This window comes from Phyllostomus discolor, chromosome 1, assembly GCF_004126475.2.
Source record: "Phyllostomus discolor isolate MPI-MPIP mPhyDis1 chromosome 1, mPhyDis1.pri.v3, whole genome shotgun sequence".
In the NCBI taxonomy this organism is placed as follows: Eukaryota; Metazoa; Chordata; class Mammalia; order Chiroptera; family Phyllostomidae; genus Phyllostomus; species Phyllostomus discolor.
Window position 1 is genome coordinate 183,296,318 of NC_040903.2, and position 19,577 is coordinate 183,315,894.

General features: G+C 39.6%; 1 protein-coding gene across 3 annotated transcripts in view; it reads left to right on the top strand.

Annotated features, from left to right (window-relative positions):
- The window catches only part of TMEM260 (transmembrane protein 260), a 58,344-nt gene extending 39,350 nt beyond the window's left edge, over positions 1–18,994 (top strand). Inside the window, exons 11-16 of one of the 3 annotated variants that reach the window (XM_036010310.1) lie at positions 237–408; positions 3,370–3,518; positions 9,507–9,683; positions 11,025–11,078; positions 12,614–12,704; positions 16,541–18,994. In XM_036010310.1, the coding sequence (XP_035866203.1) occupies positions 237–408; positions 3,370–3,518; positions 9,507–9,683; positions 11,025–11,078; positions 12,614–12,704; positions 16,541–16,795 (898 nt within the window). In that variant the 3' untranslated portion in view covers positions 16,796–18,994. The remainder of the gene's footprint in view (positions 1–236; positions 409–3,369; positions 3,519–9,506; positions 9,684–11,024; positions 11,079–12,613; positions 12,705–16,540) is intronic. The other 2 variants (XM_028505809.2, XM_036010321.1) reach the window with 2 other exon arrangements.
- Positions 18,995–19,577: the final 583 nt, after the last annotated feature.

The window sequence follows — 19,577 nt, forward strand, 5'->3', positions numbered from 1 at the left end:
AATTCTAGAAGTGAAACAATACATTTTTTAATTGCACAATTAGCTCCTTTTTTCCCACATGATAGTGTTCACTTTTCAAATATAAGCATGTTCTTAGAAAATATAAAGTTGAATACTTTGAAGCAGTAAATATAGATTGTATGATGGGAAAGGAATGGGGCAGAAAATAAGCCCTGTCGTATTAAAACTGAAGCAATGTGTTGCTATTTTAATGTGTTTTTCATCTTCTTATTTAGCATTTGTGACCAAAAGACCAACTATGTGATTGATAAATTTGCAAAGAACCTTCTAGCCTCTATGCCTCCTGATGCAATTATCTTACTCAGAGGAGATTTGCCAGGAAATTCTCTCCGTTACATGCATTATTGTGAGGGACTGAGGCCAGACATTTCACTAGTGGATCAGGAAGTAAGTATATGAAAAACCTATTAATATCTAGAATATAGGAATTATAATCATTCAAAAATTTGTTTTAAAAACTTTTTAATAGTGTATGGATACAGTTACCATAATCACTCTTAGGTAGAATATATATTACATTTTTTTGCTTATTTTAACTAATGATATAAGTCATATGAGTTATCTTACCATTATTTAAATTGAATGTTTTAAGAATGTGTTTCATGTTAGATTCGAATAATATCCTAGGTCCCTAGTTCGCATGACAAACCATGAAAATATGTTTAAACGGTTTTGTTACATTCAAATTAACATTGCCCACTGGTCCAAGGATTAAAATAAATTAGGTTGAATATAAAATAAGTCAGACTGCAGGTAAGTAAACATTTTGCTCAAAATAGCAATTATTAACCACAAGTCTGCTATAGAATTTTTGTGTTAACTTTGTTGTCTTATGGAAAAAATATTGTTGGAGAGGCTTGTGAAAATTTTGAAGTTTATTAAAACAATCTTCTGGAACTGATTATATTTAAATTATAAGATTTATTATTAAACCATAAATACTTAAAAGGGAACAAATCTGATTTTTAAAAATTTTTAATTTTATTTTTCCATTACCATTTAACTCTGTTATACCCTCCTCCCCGCAGCAGTCACCACACTGTTGTCCGTGTCCATGAGTCCTTTTTCCTTTCCCCTCGGTCCCTCCCCACCAACTTCCCCACCACAGTAGCTGTCATCCTGCTCTCCATCTATGAGTCTGTCCCCATTTTCCTTGTTATTTCAGTTTTTTCATTAGATTCCACACATGAGTGAAATCATATGTTATTTGTCTTTCTCTGACTGGCTTGTTCGTGTAGCATCATGTTCTCTAGGTCCATTCATGCTGTTGCAAAGGGTAAAATTTTCTTTGTTTTTATGGCTGAGTAGTATTCCATGTGTAAATGTCCCATAATTGTTTTATCCACTCATCTACTGATAGACATGGGCTGCTCCCATATCTTGGTGATTAATGAATAACACTACAGTGAACATAGGGGTGCTTATGTTCTTTGGAATTAGTGTTTTGGGTTTGTTTGGATATACTCCCAGAAGTGGAATCACTGGGACAAAAGACAGTTTCATTTTAATTTTTTGAGGTACCTCCATAGTGCTTTCTACAGTGGTTTCACTGGGTCATATTCCCACCAGCAATGCAAAAGGGTTCCCCATTCTGCACCTCCTCACCAGCACCTGTGGTTTGTTGATTTATTAATGACAGCCATTCTGACAGGTGTGAGGTGATATTTCATTGTTGTTTTAATGTGCATTTCTCTGATGATTAGTGACGTTGAGCATCTTTTCATATGTCTATTGGTGCGTCCTGTTTGGAGAAGTGTCTGTTCAGGTCCTTTGCCCATTTTGTAATTGGATTATTTGTTTTTTTGATGCTCAGTTGTTTTTAGAGCAGTCCCCAGGAAAAGAGAAATTTTTAATCTTAAAAAAATACTATGATTAGTTTGGTTGAGTAAATCATAAGGCACAATACTTATTTAATAGATTTTTGTTGAATTAATAAACAGCTAAAACTTTTTGGATAAAACTTTATAAACACATGTGCAAATCTAGGGAAATTTACAAATGACACATTTTTATAAGTAGTTTACATTTATATCTAGTATACCTATTAATTGGATCTGCAGGCTAGTTTCTGACAAAAGCTAGGTCATTTGTTGATAATATGGTATCACAGTATGTTTTTAAATACTGTTTGGGATGGCAGCTACTATAGTTGAAAGGCATAGATTTCAATGTTTGGGGTTTTTTTGTATATTTTTATTGTACTTTTTCCATCACTGTTTATTCCCCCCCCCCCATGCCCTCTGCCATCTCCACCGCAGCTCCCGCATAGATTTCAGTGTTAATTAGACCCAAATTCAAGTCCTCAGGCTGTCACTTCCTGACTCTGTGACAGGGAGCTAAGGTTTGTCCTCTCAGAGCCTCTGCATTCTTATTTATAAAATTGAAATGATCACCATATAGATAGAATGCTTGTGAACGCAAGAAACAAAATACCTGATTAAGAATAGCTTAGACGATGGAGTTTTTTAATCTCAACTAACAAGGAGTCTGGAGGTGGTTGGCAGTGGGATACTCTAAGCAGTTCAGTGGTGACAGAGTCTGGGGCCGCTTTTCTGCAGGTAACTATAGAACTAAGAAAATGACTTTTTCTGATATTAATGATTTACTTTAAATGTCAGGATATGTAATTAATTTGGAGATACTAATAGACTCAGATAATTTAGCCAAAAAGGTTTTTTATCTTTGAAGCCTAGATTATCATATGATTGAGCGTCTGCAGGGCAGGGATTGCATCTCCTTCATGAGGTGAGCATTCCTGTCTTTTGAATGAATGAAAGAATGGAGTAATGACACATCTTCATTTTGCCTAGGTTGTCTAGTCTTACCATCAAAGACATTTCAACTTCAGCAAACATAATTTGAGAACTGTTCTATGCCAGGCAGTGTGCTAGGTGCAGGGGCACAAAGATGAGAAGAAGCAGTCCCTTCCCTCTAGGAGTTCACAGTGTAGCCAGAAATAGGCGAGGAGCTGTAGTAGAGGAGGCACAAGTGCTCCAGGAGCATACCATCCTGCTGTGGAAGCTGGGGAGGGCATCGTAGAAGAAGTGATATTTAAGTTGGTTTTGAAAGTTGCATACACATTCTCTAGGTCTGAGAATGGGGAAGGTCATTCTGGATAATCTGTGAAATGCATGGAGTCAGAATGAAACTAGATGCTGACCTTACCAATGACAGTCATGACTTAAGACATGAAATCTAAGGTTTAAGCCATCACAAGAGTGATCAGTGCCACACACCTTGATGAGCCTATATCTACATTTTAGAACTTTTTTTGTTGTACTTGTGGAATTTGATTTTCTTTAAAGAAGTATAATAGAAGCATAATATCATATGTTATTTTTCTGGCAGATGATGACTTATGAGTGGTATTTACCCAAGATGGCAAAGCATTTACCCGGTGTCAACTTTCCTGGGAACCGGTGGAATCCTATGGAAGGAATATTACCTAGTGGAATGGTCACATTTAATCTTTATCATTTTCTTGAAACAAATAAACAGTAAGCATTCTTTTTATATAATAGCTTTTCTAAAATCTTAAGCTGTTCTAAAATTGTTTATGTGGCAGCTATGCTTCATCCAAAAGACCAATTTTCTACACCTATTTTCCTGTCACCGGTGAGATTATCTTTGTAATTAAATTGAATATCTGTGCATAAATAAGGCCAGGCAGAAATAAATGTTATTGTTCTGGGTAAAGGAAAAATAAAGACAGATTAGCAAGAATAGCAAATAAGATCTTAGTACAATTCAGAGAAATTGGAGATGTGCCTGCCTACTTGAAGTCATTGCAGGTAGATTGCAAGCAATTCTAGTTCCCCTGATCCACACTATGCCCCCTTTAAAGGAAATGTTTTCCGGGAAGAATCACTACATAAAAATAGCTTAAGGATTTTTAAAATAAAGGATAAGGCATTTTTATAAATAAGAAAAACACCTACAGTTATATTGGCTGAGAGATAACATGTGAGAGTTGTGAATTCTATGCTTAAGAACTTAAATTATTCATAGTTAAGATCAAGAACAAGTAACTCCTTCAATAGTATAGTGTTGAACATGTCTCCTGTCCATGAAATGCTTGGGATTGTCCAGAGTGTGAAGAAGAAAAACTTATCTCATAATTTCTATTATCTTATAAAGGGGACTTCAGAAATTTTTTATGAATTGCAAAGTTAAATTATCCCTTACTAAGAACATAATAATATAGCTTTGGTGTTCAGAGTCTGAAGTTTACTGTGGCTTAGGAAGTAATATGAAGGCAATGGGTATAAATGTGCTGTGAGAATAGCACATAATTGTCCTGTATTGGAATAAAATGCCAAGAACCATAACATCCCCAAATAGGCATTTGTGTGTATGTGTGTGTTAATTGTGTTTAATTCAGCCTCACAAAAATTTATTGACTCTACCATGTTCCAGCTTATATCAGGCCCCGGCAATATAATGAGAGTCAGTTCCAAATCTAAGTGGACCACAATCCAGTTGTATGTATGCACAGATATGAATACAGCTGGCCATGATATGATGAGATAAGCTCTATACTAGCAAAGCCTTGTACAGTGTGAGATACAGTAAGTGTTCAGCATGTGTCTGCTGAATGGAGGATTTAACTGACAGTATTATCCAAGTGTTCTGTGAGCATGGTTGGGGAAGCAATTAATTCTGCCTTGGGGCATTCACTGTATTTAATAAGTATTGGGTGTCCAAAGTATCCAGACAACTATACTAGCCACAGTTGCATAGACATGATCCCTGCTATTACTCCTTTTAAATACGCTTTCAGGTGTTATCTTCACTATGAAACAGATAAATTATAGTATCATCTGTTAAGTGTGATGATGTTAGCACGTACAAAATGTTGGAGACCTAAAGACTAAGTAGCATTTTTCAAGTGGCTGGGAGAAGGCTGATTTAAGGGAATTGCATGTGTGAAGTCATGGAGAGGATGTGCTGGGCTCCAGGGAAACTTGGGATGGCCCAGTGTGCTTACAGCTCAGGGCTTAGCAGGCTGCGAGGTGAGGGGGTGAGTGTGGCGGGATGGTGGGCCCCAGGGCATGGGGGGATTTGTTCTGTAGGCACGGAGGAGGCATTTCCCCACACTTCCTCCTACGGAAATAAATATCTCACCCTCCTTGTGAAAACCCTAGGATGATACAGACAAGTATAAAAAACATCATTATCATCTGTCTTTTGAGGACAACCACTGTTGACACTTTAGGAAACTTTTTGGGATTCTATTTATTTTTAACAGAAATTGTTTCTTTATATATACACATATATACACTTGCAAAGTATATTTTACATTACTGGAATAATACTCAGTTTCCTGTCAATTATTTCTTCACCAAATATCTTATTATGAGCATTTTCCTGTGCACTCAATAAAAAGTCTTCCTTAACATCTTTTTGGGCTGTATAATATTCTCCAGTAGACTCATGATAACTTAACAAGTATTTTATTGTTGGATATTGTTATTGTTTCTAGATCTTTTCTATTGTAATATAGCATAGTGATGAACATTCTGGCCCATAAATTTTTGTTAATATTTTTGACTAAGCAAGGCCACAGGATAAATATTGTTTATTGGTATAGGTTTGTATTTTTAAAATTTTTTTGTTATTCGGTTACAGTTGTCCTCACTTTTCCCCCATTCTCTCCCATGCCCTACCTACCCCCCAACCTCCCACCCTCGTTGTCTTTGTCCATGGGTCCTTTATACATGTTCCTTGACCTGACTTTTCCCCTTCTTTCCCCCATTGTCCCCCTCCCCTTCCCTCTTGTTACTGCAGTTTGTTCTTTGCTTCCATGTCTTCAGTTCTATTTTGCTCACTTATTTGCTTTGTTGATTAGGTTCCAGTTAAAGGTGAGACCATATGGTATTTGTCTTTCACCACCTGGCTTATTTCACTTAGCATAATACCCTCCAGTTCCATCCATGCTGCTGTGAAGGGAACGTGTCCCTTCTTTCTTTCTGCTGCATAGTGCTCCATTGTGTAAATGTACCATAGTTTTTTGATCCATTCATTTACTGATGGGCACTTAGGTTGTTTCTAGCACTGGACTATTGTAAATAGCACTGCTATGAACATTAGGGTGCATAGGTTCTTTTGAATTGGTGTTTCAGGGTTCTTAGGATATAATCCCAGCAGTGGAATTGCCAGGTCAAAAGGCAGTTCCATTTTTAATTTCTTGAGGAAACTCCATACTGTTTTCCACAGTGGCTGCATCGGTCTGCAATCCCACCACCAGTGTACTAGGGTTCCCTTTTCTCTACAACCTCGCCAGCATTTGTTTGTTGATTTATTTGTTGATTTGTTTATGATGGCCATTCCGACAGGTATGAAGAGGATGATATCAGTTTTTAAAATAAAGTCTTTAGTTTAAAATGTAGTATGTATTTATTGTAGAATAGTAAATTATTTTTAACTAGAAAAAGTATGATTCTATCACTCAGAAATAACAAGTACATAAAAAAAGCATATTTTTTACAAAGTTGAAATCACAATATGGAAGAATTCTATTTTTGCATTGAATATTACAAAACTATTTTCTTAACCTTTTTACAAATCATTTAAAATGTTTTTAGTGGGTACATGTGCTATTATTTAATAATATGTGAATTGAGTTATTTGTAGGTAGTTAATATGATATCTTAATTTTGCCCATCATAAGATTATAGGCTACAACAAATGCCTTTGTGTATATAGTTTTCTTGTGGAGGAAGTGGAAATTTGAATTATTAAGGTAAATTCTCAGAAGTAAAAGTTTAAGTCAGAAGACATGAACAAATGAAAGACACCGAATACAGATTTTTTTTCCCCCTGAAGCATTGGACTATTGGCATTAAATGAAAGCTTTCTGAATTGGTACTTTTTAAAAAGAAGAAAGTTAATATTTATTGAACACCTATTATTTTGTTTTTTAATGTGCAAAAATTCACCCATTTTTTGGTGTACGGGTCTATGAATTTAACATGTGTATACATTTGTGTAACCCTGGCAACAGTCAGGACACAGAGCAGACCCATGCCCCTGGAAACTTCCACGTGCTGTTCCCGTGCAGTCCTGCTGTCCCCGAAGCCCTAACCCCTGCAGCCACTGACCTGTTCTCCGACGCTGTGGTTTCTCCTTTTCCAGAACATCACATAAATGTACTCATATACTATAAGACACATTCTTTTTCTTTCCCCCAAGTTTGGGAGGAATGATGGTTCACAATGCTGCTGTTGAGTTCTGTTTACATTTACATTGGTGAAATGTTATGTTATTTATGTTATTAAATATTTTACCACATTTTTTGCTTCAAAATTTTTTTTCCTATGGTTTCCTCCTCTAAAACCTAGGTGCATCTTGAGTCTAAAAAATATGGTAACCTTTTGACAACTGGCATATTTCACTTAGCATAATGCCTCAAGATCCATCTAAGTTTTTGTGTGTACCAATAGTTTATTCCTTTTCACTGTTGAGTAGTATTCCATTGTGTGGCTGTACTACCATTTATGTATCCTTCATCTCTTAAGGACATTTGGGTTGTTCCCAATTTGGGGCATTTGTGAATAGAGCTGCTGTGAACATTTATGTATGGGTTTGCGTGAATATGTTTTCATACCTTAGAGTAGGGTTATTGGATTGTTTGTTTTTTACCATTGAGCTTTAAGAGTTCTTTAAATATTCTAAATACAAATCCATTGGCCAATATATTATTTATAAATATTTTTCCCAGTTTATAGCTTGCCATGTTATTATTTTCAAAATGCATTTTGAAGGTCAAAGATTTTTTTATTTAGATGAATTCCAATTATCATTTTTTCTCATATGAATCATACTTTTTCTTATTATATCTTAGATATTCTTTGTCTAATGCCAGGTTACAAAGATTTCCTCATGTTTTTTTCTATGAGTTTTATAGTTTCGTGTTTTAGATTTCAGACCAATGATTCATTTTGAATTAATTTTTGTAATGAGACAGGGGTTAGGACAAGGGGCTTTTTTTTTGCATATGAATGTCAAATTGTCCTAATATTTGTTGAAAGCATTATCTTTTCCTCATTGAATTGCTTTTGTGCCTTTCTCTGTATTTATTTTTTTTTAATCCTTCTGGGGTTCTTGCTTGCTTTTAATTTGATTAGTGTTTTCATCTTGTATCTTTCTTTGTCCTCTTGCTTTTAACCACCTATGTCATATTTAAAGTGGGTTCTTACTGATATCATACACTTGGGGTCTGGTTTTATTATCCATTCTGACAGTGTCTACTTTTTATTGGTATACTTAGACCATTTACATTTAACATAAATATTAATTTTTTCAGATGTATGTTTTCCATTTATTATTTGCTTATTGTTTTTTCCCTCTATTTTTATTCCACTGTCTCCCCTTTCCTGCCTTCTTTTAGATAATTTGATTTTGTTTTAGCATTCCATCTTAAATTATTTATTGGGATTTTTACTATGTTTCTTGGTAAATTATTTTTAGTGGTTGCTCTTGGGATTTCAGTGCACATACTTGACTTTTCACAGCCTGTTTAGGGTTGATGCTTCAGTGCTGCGGGTGGGATGCAGAAAGCCCGCCGCCCTGTGTCCCGTTCACCATCCCCTTCGATTGTGTCGTCATATGTGTTGCATCAGACGCGATTGTGTTTATTTTCAACTGCCATGCATGTATTCATGAAACTTCAGATAAAAAATAATCTACAATATTAATCCAGGTATTTGCCAGATCTGTTGCTCTCCCTTCAATCCTGATGTTCCAAGTTTCCCTCTTGTATCATTCCCCTTCCATCTGAAGATATTCCCTTAGTGTTTCTTTTAGAGCAAGACTATCGGCAGTGAATGTTCTTAGTTTTCCTTTATCTGAAAATGTATTTCACCTTCATTCCTAGATGTGGAATAACAGGTTGATAATTCTTTTCTTTTCCCCCAGCACTTGAAAAATGTTATTTGACATACTTTTGACCTGCATGGTTTCTGTTGAGAAATTCAGAGTCATTCAAATCATTGTATCTGTGTATAAAATGTGTGGGTTTTCTCTGGCTGTTTTCAGGATGATTTACCTTTAGATTTCAGAAGTTGGATGACAGTGTGTACGGGCATGGATTTCTTTGAGTTTAACTTGTTTGGGGTTCACTGAGTTTCTTGAATCTGTAAGGTGTGTCTGTTCCAAAAATAACATTTTTCCTGCTCTACAATTTTTTCTCTTGGTTTGGGATTCTGATGGTATGAATGTTACTGCCCCACAGGTGATTTCTTATAATGTTACAAACAGATAGGTTTTATCATTTATGTCTGTATACTTCTGCCCAGTCCCCCAAACAGCTTTTTCACACTAACTTCAAACAGTCTATTCCAGAAAGATTTAAATAGACCAAAATGTTTGCAAATGGCCTATTGGTGAATAGGTTTAAAGAGTCAAAAGTGACCTTCATGAGTTACATTTATTTAACATTTAGAACTGTAAGGTGAAAATACATCTCTTTTTTCTGTTTTCAATAGGAAAGAAACATTTGCTTGCATAGGAATTCATGAAGGTGACCCAACCTGGAAAAAGAGCTATTCACTTTGGCCGTGGGGTTCTTGTGACAAATTAGTTTCTTCAGAGATTGTATTCAACCCTGAGGAATGGATTAAACTTACAAGAAATATCTATAACTGGACTGAAGAATATGGACGGTATGAATAACAATTATATTTTTCACCAGTATGTGACAATTTGTGTGCCTAAAAAACACTAAATTTTGAGATGCCTTTACATTTTTTGGATATTTTTGTTATTGATATTGTCATTTGCTGCCCACAGAGTATCACAACAGAGAAGGAGAACGGGCATTTCCTGTCCTCGGGTTGAAGGGCAGTGGCGACGGGAGGGCAGGGAGGCTGTGGCTGAGCGCACAAAGAGTTGGACCATGGGACTCCCACTTCCAAGTCTTGTAGTGCGTGTTGTCCGCCAGCCTGTGTCTCGTGCCCTTCAGGTGGAAGAGATTCATTAACAGCAGCAGAGCTTTAAAAGCCACTCTGTTGCCCATGATAATCTCCATGTCATGCACCTGTCATATTTTTCTTTCTTAAAAGAGTGGTAGATAACTTCTCTATAGGGAGGACTGGGACTTGAGGAGCTTTTTCTTCACAATAGTTTATCATCAGCCTGGTTGTGTTGTTTGGGCCTGATTAGTCATCTTGCTTGAAGGAACTTTCTCTCACGTGGAAAATGAGTTCCGTCTAAAGAAAGGTGCCTCCACTGCCAATGTTTAAAAATGTGAATTATTTAAAGATTAGATAATTATTGCTTCTAATTCATGGGCAACAGACATGATCCTATGAAAAAATGCTATAAAGAGTTAATATAATTGAACAAATGGACCCATTGCTGTGCGCCAGCCGGAGATGGATAAGTAGGTCTGTCTGCACAGGGCACTCTGAGACCACCGTCAGAGGTTAGAGAACAGCCTATTCTGTAAAGAGCTGATGACAGCACAAGTACACAACGCAGCTCGTTATCTTTGTTCAGTCAGAATAGATGCATAAGAGAAATTTTAATTAAGAGAAGGAAAAAAATTAACGAATGGTTTAGCCAGCATCCTTTGAGGAGCATCCTGCTCCAGCAATGCCTTGGCAACGCCAGGAGCACCCCCTGGTCAGGCCTCTCCCCTTGCCTCCTGGCCTGCTGGCTCTTAGCTGCGTCTGTAGGGCAGTCGAGGCCTCAGCCTCGCCCCTCTGCCTGCTTGACAGTTCTTAGAACAGCTGGCTCCCCAGATGCCTCCAGCCTCTTCTCGCCAGTCCTTTGTTTGCTCCCATGAGGCACTGGGGCTCATTATGCAGATTGAGAATGCATTTGCCAAAACTTCAAATTAGTAATAATCCAACTTGTCTAGCAAAGTTTTTATTTCGATCTCCATCAGGACTTCAAGGTCCAGTCTATTTTATTTGCCTTGTAAGATTATAAAACAAAGATTACATATCCATAGCAATAAATGTAGCTGGCAGAAAAAAGTTACTGTTTTCTTATAACTACAGGTTTGATCCATCGTCTTGGGAATCTGTGGCCAATGAGGAGATGTGGCAAGCAAGGTGACTACTCTACCGTTTCGTGTTTTCGATCTGTTTCTAACAGGGCAGAGAAGTAGCCTGTAGCACTTTTCATTTCGGGAGTAGGGGTGGTGGGTAATAATAAAAAACATTCACGGGCAATCATTTTGTTTGAGGCAGTACACTAATCACTGTAATGAATAGGCTCACTTTATCCTCACAACAACCTATCAAGAAGTTAGCATTACCTCTACTTTACTGAAGACCGCACTGGAGGCAGAGAGGTCACTAGTCCAAGGCCACATAGCCACGAGGATGGAGTCCAACTCTGGAACACTCATAACTTCTATCCCCTCCTGCCTCAACTGAACCAAAGTGAGCGTAATTGAGGAGAAGTTGATAATTACCCTGTCTCTGTGTGTACTGTGCGAGTTGATTACTTAAGCACTTACTGAGTACTTCCTGGAGGCTGGGCATTGTGCCAGGCATGGAGACTGCACATGTGAACATGACCAAGTTCCTTCCCGTGAGCGGCTCACAGACTAAGGGAGCGATCAGACATGTTAAAGGAGACTTGAGTATTAATGTGCTAGAAGCTGTACTCTTCTGTCGTTCCTGTCTGAACACTTCATGGAGATACTATTGACTCTCTAGGTTTCTGTCCTTTTTAAATATTTAAAGCACCTAATGCTAACAGACTTTGCCCTAAATGTTAATGTACAAGTTATAAACGATACAGATGGAGGGGTACCATGTACGTAAGACATACTTCCTGCAGCAATGGAAGGAAGCCCACTCTGGGCCATTGCATTGGACTGTGCATTGCACTGAGACTTGACTTACAGTGTATAAAGGGTTTACTTATAAGTATTAAAAGGGCTTTTTTTAATTGTCTAGAAATATAGCTCCAAAATAACAATTATAAAAATATGCATACTGTAGTTTATGCAGCAGTGTTTTTGAAAATGTCAGAAATGGCATATTTCAAGTTATCAGCCTAGTTATAGAGACGAAAACTTGCTTTGAAGACCTGCACAAAGATGTACCATGTGTTCGCACAGTTCTTCATGGGATTGATTGTGGGAAGGCTGGGGAGCAATCCCATGAAGAGGAAAGCAGGTTGCTCTCTGGGCAGGTATTGGTGTAACTGGTGTGCTGAATACAACTGGGCTGCGTTCACGTGGTCAGAGTGCAGCCACCTCTGAGGAGCTGATTGCTCACGGCATGAGCCGCCACGATGGGCACCTTCAGGGACGTGCTGACAAACTCGGCGGATCTCCCAGTTCCCAGCTGCTCTTGCAGAACAATAATGCACATCTGCAGGGAAAATCATGTGTCATGGTGATGATGAACATAAGCTTTGTTCTGAAACATTTGGCAGTCAGTGTGAAAGCAGTGTTTTGGCAGTAGGGAAAGAAGGGGATGCTCTTGGTCCAGAGAAAATGTCTATGGATATGAGAAAAGTGAAAGTAATGCAGTAAAGGGTTTTATATGTTCCTTATCAAAGGAAAAGTCTGGCAGATTTAACTTTGAATTTGCCACTGACAACATGATTTTGATGAAGTCCCCCCTTGCAGGATGAAAACACCATTCTTCATCTTTAACCTGGCGGAGACTGTGAACATGCCTGCAAATGTGAAAGCTCAGCTCTACACTCACGCATATGACGTACGTTGTACCTTCACATGTATCAGTGTATTGGGTGGGAGAGTGGGGTGGCTTGGTGGCGAGAGGGTGCGTCACAGTGGAGCTTTGACTTGTTACCACCTGGATTTGGCGTTATAAAGTGGTGTAAGTGGGAAAATACTCATATGAATCACAAGTATGTCTAAAGTAAATGGCTATAGTTGGCCAAAAATGGTCCCCCTAAAGACGTCCATGCCCTGACCTCCAGAACCTGTGAATATGTGACCTTGCATGGCAGGGGGGCTTTGCAGGTGTGATTAAGGGTCTTGAGGTGGGGAGACTATCCCGCATCCCATGCCGGCGGGCCCACGTAATCACAGCATCCTTATAAAGGAGGAGGAGGGGGGGTCAGAGCTGGAGAAGGAGAAGGGACAGTCCAGGCAGAGGTCAGAGAGAATGATTTGAAGATGCTGTGCGCGTGGCCTGGATGATGGAGGAGGGGACCATGGGTTAGGGAGCACACGCAGCCTCTGGGAGCTGGGGAGGGCAGAGACACAGCTTCTAGAGCCTTCAGAAGGAACACAGCCCTGCCCGTGTTACAAGCCCCTCGATTCCATGACTTTTCGCTTCCAAAAGTATAAACTAATAAATTTACATTGTTTTATGCCACTATGTTTGTGGTGATTTGTCACAACAGTAATGGGAAACTAATATAATGGCTTTAGTTAAAAAAGATGTTCTGACACGTTGCCCTCTATTGCAAAAGTCATGATCCTTAAGACACAGCCACACCAAGGCTCTTGCACAGTCAGTTCTTTCTGATGGGAAAGGGGAGTACAGAACAGAGGTTTGCTTTCAAACTATTTTAACAAGTCCCCGCTTTTCTGTGATTTTTAGCACTGGGCTCTTCAGACACCTTCAGAGATAGTTTTGGAGCCTGCTATACAGGAAACAGATCTGTTGGCATGGGCCACTGAGAACAGAGCCCAGGAGCTATATATATGTGAACAACCCAGGCATTTCTCCTGTCCTGTCTAGGCTGCTATGGGCCCGCTCAGCCAGGGCATTTGTTTGGTGCTAAGTCAAAATAGCATGGTGTCTAGTCAGTATGACTAATTTTACCTCCAACTTCTGTGACCATTGGTCCACTGTTTATTCATTTAGTCGCCACTCACAGACCATTTACTGAGCAGCCAGTCTGCACCAAGTACCGTGGCGGGGACGATAGAGCATGGGCCCTGCTCTCAAGGAGGTGGCAAGCTAGAGAGGGAGCTGGGAGATGAAGTCCTTAGTTAAGTCCACTCTTGTGAGTGATGTGAGACATTTGCAGAGGTACTGTGGGAACAGGGAGCACGCCCTCCTGCAAGGGGCAGGGGGGAGGAAGGGCTGGGAGGCTTCCCGCAGAGATGCCTTGGGAGTTTCATCTTGAAGAGCAGAAGGAGCTAGTCAGAGAGTAGTGAGAGAGTGGGGGAGGCCCAACCCTTGGGGGCAGCAAGGGACAGATTTTAGAGGACAGCATGCTGGAATTCTGGCTGGTAGTCAGTGGCCCAGGTTCAAGGCTCACTCCACCATTGATTGTCAACTGTAAGTCAGTTACTCTTTGCAGCCCTCAATGTTTTCTTTAAAAAAAAAAGTGGGCTTTAAACTTTATAGATTCCCTCTCATATCCTGGTCATATCATATCCTGTTCATCAGTAGTACCCTGTGAGTCTGTGAAAAACAAGCAGTGTTTAGTTGGGAGAAATCTGAGACTTACTAATGTTTCATATTCTCATCAGCAGTCTGTTTCACCGTCAGTTGTTAGGCCCCTGCTGAAGCTAATTGGTAGCTTTATTGTCCTGTTGGGCCCATACGATTTCCTCTTTTGTGTGAACAGGAGTCCGCAGCAGTCCATGGGTATCTCCTTAGCGTGTGTCTCCAGATGGGTGACATTGTTTGAAAGACAAATGAGGCCAAATACTTGATGGACTGACACAAATCCACCCTCCAGTACTGATTGTTCAAAAACATTCTTGTTTGGTGTAAAATATATTTTTGTTATTATTTACATTATCCTGCTCAGTAGCTTACGCAGAATATTAAGCTCAGGGGACATTAAGTTCAGGTGTAGTGGGGGAGCACAGAGTATCCCTGCGATCTTTAGGAGTACATTTGAGGAATTCAAGATCTCCCCAATAAAGAGAATACAGTCCACCAAGACTATTGTCAACAGTAACACACACACACACACACACACAGGAGGGAACATCATTCCATGTGAGGAGAAACGACTGGCTTCTTAAGGTATGGCACATGTGACCATCCAGAGTAAGTTGATGCATCAGTAGCAGAGTGTCCTAGAAAAGGGTGTAGGGTTATCCTGATATCTGGGGACCACAGCAGGGGGTCATGACTGAGCTTCTCATTCTCTGGAGCCACTACAGAAATGCTCACTGAGGTGCCGGCCGAGGCTTTGAACTCCAAAACCTCAGAAGGATTTCGAACATGTGGGGAAGTAAGGAACAGGAGCGGCCCCTGAGTGCCTGCTGTGTGTGGGGCGGCACACCGGGCACGTCCCACCCGTCCTTGTCCAGGGAGCCCCAGGAAGATAAGCAACAGGCAGAGGGAAAAGACTGTGGGGAAAGGGAGAGAAACACAGTATTTTACCAAGCGAATGAAAGGGGGCTCACTTCTTGGTTTTAGTGTATTTGAAAATGAAAATGTACTCATGAAAGTACAAGATGACTTCCCTGTCTTGTGGAGTGAAGGAAACTTAGGGGAAAATTGCTTTAAAAGGCAGCTTAAACAAGGAAGATTATTAAATATCAAAATGGCATATCAAACAAAGATTGTAGACATTTTCATGTGGGTGCTATTTAAAATTAAAAAGTTAGATACGAATTTGTCTGCCCTGGAGTAGGTGTTGGGGAAATAGATACTATATTGGGTCCCTTTCCATTGAATAATAGGACAAGTACATCTCTAATGAAAAAGCACTGTCCCTAGGGAAAGCATCCTTGCTTGTTCCACGCTCTCATGGAGTCCACGGGTAAACTCAAGTGCCCGTGGCTCCGGCTCCAACTCGGCAGTCCCCGAGAAGGCTGTGAAACCCCCAAATGACCAGGCGTAGCCTCCCATTCTGCAGATATGTGTCCACTTTTGTTAAATTTTCATGTTTTTCCACCATAAAATTCTGTATCAAAAATTCTAAGTCTGTCCAATTAATACTGTCTCTGATGTTGAGAAATAAAATTCCTAATATATGTGGGCAAGGTTTTCACTATCAAAATGGTAATTATAGGAGACTATGAAGATTTTTAATATCTTGCTTTAAGGATGTCTCTTAAATTCTATCATGCCCAGCCTTTTCAGTGCTGGATTTGTTCCAGTTTTACTGTTACTGTCATTATTACTGTTGTTTTTAATGTAGGGAGAAATTCATGTGAACGTGAGGGACTAAATTTCCATTCCTTCAAGTTCTTTTTCCATGCAGTTTTCTAAAGAAAGCTATTTTTTTTTCCTCCAACAGCTAAATTTAGAGTTTCAACCTTCTGCCTATTGAGTAAATAGCTTTCCATGAATTAGAACTAAATCCCCTTTCCCAGAACATCTTTCTGGAGGAAGAGCATTTTGTCCTGACACACTGTGTCCTAGGTTCCCTCTGCGCCATCTGAGAAACCCCAGAAGCAGTTTTAGATGAAGCACACGCGCCTCCTGCCACCGCAGTAATTACAGCAGCATCCCCGCATTTTCTGCATGGCCTAGCAACGATTAGACGTTTGCTATGGGCTGCTTGGGACTTTTATTTTTCTCGTGTTTTTAATTTGTCTGTGTTTTCCGATTTTTGAAGAACAGTCCAGGTTTAATAATGAAATACCAACATTTTTGCTGCCTTCCAGCTTTATAAGGAGATTGTCTATTTACAAAAGGAACACCCAGCGAACTGGCACAAGAACTACGCCATCGCCTGCGAGCGGATGCTGCACCTGCGGGACCGAGGCGCGGACCCCGAGCGCTTGCTGTCGGAGACCATCAGACACCTACGTCTGTACACGCAGAAGGTGCCGAGCGACCCGCAGCTGGCTGATATTTCAGTCGCTCTGAAGCACCTCAGAAAAGAACTGCAAAGTCTGAGAAATATGAAAAATGTCTGAGACAGCAAAACGTGGAGAACCTGTTTGTCATCCTGCTTCTAAAATTTCGAGGTCCAAAACTTCTTCCTCCAAGAAAAGAAACTGGATTAAAAAATTGAAGACTAAGTCACTTCCCAGATAGAAGTAACACAGTGTAGCAGTAGCTTTCTGGGGTGGGGGTTTAGTGACTGAGTTGTGCTATTTATGCAAAATCTGTTTATCCCGTGTCCCCAAATTAGCATTTCAGTGAGAATCTTTTGAACATTCCTCCTATTTTCACAGTCTTTCACCTAATAATTTTGTTTGATTAGATTTTAAAAGAGAATGGATTCTATTCATATACTTACAATATCCACTGTAAATCTTCTAAGGGCCCTGCCTATTGGGATCAGTTTTGTAGATTAAATTCTTCAAACATTAATATCAAACCAAAGACATTTTCTGTTTCCTAAAAGTGAACTTTTTAAAAAAGAGTGAATCTTGTTATACTGCAAGTTAGAATCTCTCTCTCTTTTTTTTTTTAAAGCTGTGATTGTTACATAATCTCATGCTTCAAGCTAACACCAACCGGGTGATATTTTGAAGAAAATTGTGTTTTTATTGTCTTAGGTAATTCTCTGGAAGCACTGAAAATAAAGCTAATTCGTTGTTGCGTTTTTCAGTTGCATAAACTGATTGGCAAGTAAAAGGATTTTGTCGTTCCTTAATTAATTTTATATTTGTGTTTTCCTTCTATTTGGGCTCATAAATCTGGGCCCAATAATTAGTAGGCTCCTGCTGCCAAAATGCAAAAAAGGGGGGGAACAGGGATTTGAGGGGGGAAATGGGGAGGTGGTTCAATAAATTCATTTCTGTTACAAGCATCTTTTATACATATTACTAAAGAGAACATAGTAAGAAATGCAAATAATAGTTCTTTATTTTATTATGACAGTTAATTAATAGCAACCTGTTTTAATGAATAAAGTCACTCAGAGTCCTTCAGCACTTCCTAAGTAGAGGCCCGAATCTGTAGGGATTCTTTCCCCCCCGATTGTATAGCTCCTAGACTCCGAGCACTATATAGGCCCCTGTATAGAAATGCTCACTAATGAAGAGGGAGGGCTAGAAGCTTGTCTGCATTCAAAGATCACTGGTGAGTCATTCAGCAAGAAAAGGCCCCTTACCAGGAATAGTCACAGTTCCGTGGCATTGTACTAGCAAAAGGGTCTGATCAAAGGTCTCCTGTGGAGCTTGCATGGTTCCCTTTCATACTACGACCATAATTAAAACCACTAATTCTCTTTTAAAATGCTGCAGGATGCCATGTAGGCATCTGTCTGGAGTGTCCTTTGTGATGTCATAAGCTGTTAAGGACCAGGGCCGAGGGCTTTTGAGTGAAATGCCAGTCATGAAGGTGCTTCAAGACAAGGGTGCCTCTAAAAGCTTGACAGGGCCTTGACTGCACAATTCGAGCTGCATTTGCCCCTTGTCAGCTGCCAGTAAATAAATCTCAAAGGGGGAAAAGCTGAAGTTTCATTACCTGATCCATGGGGCTTTGTTGGTTTTGGCACCACACAGGGGAAGCTCTTGCCCCTCCATTCTCTGGATTTGAAGATGTCCATTGGAGCCTGCAGTGCCTGGACAGGGTTCAGAGCGGAACCTTTTGAAGAGTGTCAATAGTTGTAACAGTTCAGCTGTTAGGAAGACAAATAAATGGAGGAGCTCATTAATCCGCTTTTGGCTCTCAGTGCCTTTTGCCCTTTTATCACAGCCTTATTAGGCTCCTACTCATCTTGAACCAGAAAAAAATGAATTGAAGTTGTTGAGTACTAATTGGCAAAGACTTTTAATCACGGGCCAAGAACTTTCACTGACTTGAAAGTAACTTCTCCACAGGGAGGAACTGAAAACCTGGTTTACCTTAAAACAAAAACCTGTCGGAGTCCAGTGTGGCGTAAAAACTTAAGGAAGCATTGAAAAATTGTTGAAGTTGATCCATCTGAAAGAAATTATGTAAGATTGTGATTTCCGTTTTTCTTTTTTAAAAAGTAGAATAAAAACCATGGAAACGTTCCCTAGAAATGCACTGTCTTTACTGGTCAGAGAAGAGATCGCATCCCTGAGAGGATCGTGTTTGTTTCTGAACACCTGCACGCACATGGTGGTGCCCTTCACCTGAGCATCTGCGCATGCACGTGGGGTTGGGGGGACCTTATTAAAAGTAGCTCTTCCTACTTAGACCCTTAATGGCCGATGAAGATGTCTTTTTGAGAATATCTGCTTTTTAAATTTGTCTATACTGTGGAGATATATATACATATATATACACACACACACACACATTGGACTGTGCCTTTTGTATGGACTGTCGTCAAATGGTGCACAGATTATTCTGTATTTGTCCAACAATGGCTTTGGACCACTCTGCCTTTGAGAAAGCAATGATATGATGGCCCAAAGTAGACAGAATCATACTTATTTAAATTTCGGAAAACCATTGGTAAATGAAAAAAAAAAATAAGAAACTTGAGCTGAGTTTTGGGGATGTTGGGCGTCATTCCCAGGTCAACTACTTTGAAGAATCCTTTCCTTTCTATTGTGTGAGGTTTAAAAAGTTGCTTTCTTTTTCTTTCTCTTACGTTTCCTTGGCGAGTGAACAAACACCACATCTGACAGAAGGGCTTCCTTTAGTCCAACCCCCTGACATGGAAGAGAATGTGAAGAGGTGACTTCTCATGCAGGATTTGGCCAGCATTTTCCTAGCAGAGTCCCTGGAGTGCCAGGGGTTGGCAGGACGACAGGAACCCCGCAAGGCTGACTT